We start from the raw sequence: 1,009 nt of genomic DNA on the forward strand, positions 1-1,009 counted from the left end.
ATTGAGCTAGCAAACATATTAACGTCGACAATTTCAGTATGGATTCCCCAGCAGCATCCAAATAAAGCAATCCCAAATAAACAAATTGACCCCGCACAAAAGCAGAAACAAACTTATTGGGTTAACCGATCGAAACCCCTAAATAGCTACACTGTGGAGCACCACGGTCTCAACGGTGAGCCCCGGTCCAAACCCGAAAAGAACACCCCATTCGAGTCCTTCTCCTGTGGTCTTGAGGCCATCTTCAGCGCCCTTCCTCCTCATCTCGTCCAAAATGAACACTACACACGCACTCGACATGTTACCGTACTCGCTAAGCACGTGCCTTGTGGCGCGTAGTTTCTCGGGCTTCAAGCCACACTTAGCCTCCACTTGGTCGAGAATGGCTGGTCCACCCGGGTGCGCAATCCAGAAAATAGAGTTCCAATCTGAGATGCCTAAAGGCTTGAATGCCTCAGTTAAGGACTTATCAATGTTCTTTGAGATAAGTCCGGGAACATCCTTGAGGAGGTGAAACGTAAGCCCGACTTCTCGGAGATGTCCATCGATGGCGCCCTCACTATCGGGTAGGATAGTTTGGGCCGCTGAAACCAATTGGAATATAGGCTTCTCAACCTCAGGAATAGGATCTGCACCGATGATCATAGCAGCTGCACCATCACCAAATAAGGCTTGACCCACAAGACTGTCAAGGTGGGTGTCACTAGGCCCACGGAAGGTAACAGCGGTGATCTCCGAGCAAACGACTAGCACACGGGCCCCCTTGTTGTTTTCAGCAAGGTCCTTGGCAAGGCGGAGCACCGTGCCACCAGCGAAGCAGCCTTGTTGGTACATCATGAGGCGCTTCACCGAGGGGCGAAGACCCAATAGCTTAGTGAGTTGGTAGTCAGCTCCGGGCATATCAACACCACTAGTGGTGCAGAAGACTAAGTGGGTAATCTTGGATTTGGGTTGGCCCCATTCCTTGATGGCCTTAGTTGCAGCCTCTTTGCCTAATTTCGGCACTTCC

General features: G+C 50.9%; 1 protein-coding gene across 1 annotated transcript; it reads right to left on the reverse strand.

Annotated features, from left to right (window-relative positions):
* Positions 1 to 7: 7 nt before the first annotated feature.
* On the reverse strand, positions 8 to 1,005 carry LOC112095010 (chalcone synthase-like; the record flags this gene model as incomplete). The annotated part of the gene is made up of 1 exon (XM_024176697.1): positions 8 to 1,005. A coding segment is annotated over one exon (867 nt), but the record flags the coding sequence as incomplete, so codon positions are not given.
* Between the last annotated feature and the right edge of the window lie 4 nt (positions 1,006 to 1,009).

The sequence above is a fragment of the Morus notabilis genome, unplaced genomic scaffold (genome assembly GCF_000414095.1).
Source record: "Morus notabilis unplaced genomic scaffold, ASM41409v2 C11359874, whole genome shotgun sequence".
Classification (NCBI taxonomy): Eukaryota; Viridiplantae; Streptophyta; class Magnoliopsida; order Rosales; family Moraceae; genus Morus; species Morus notabilis.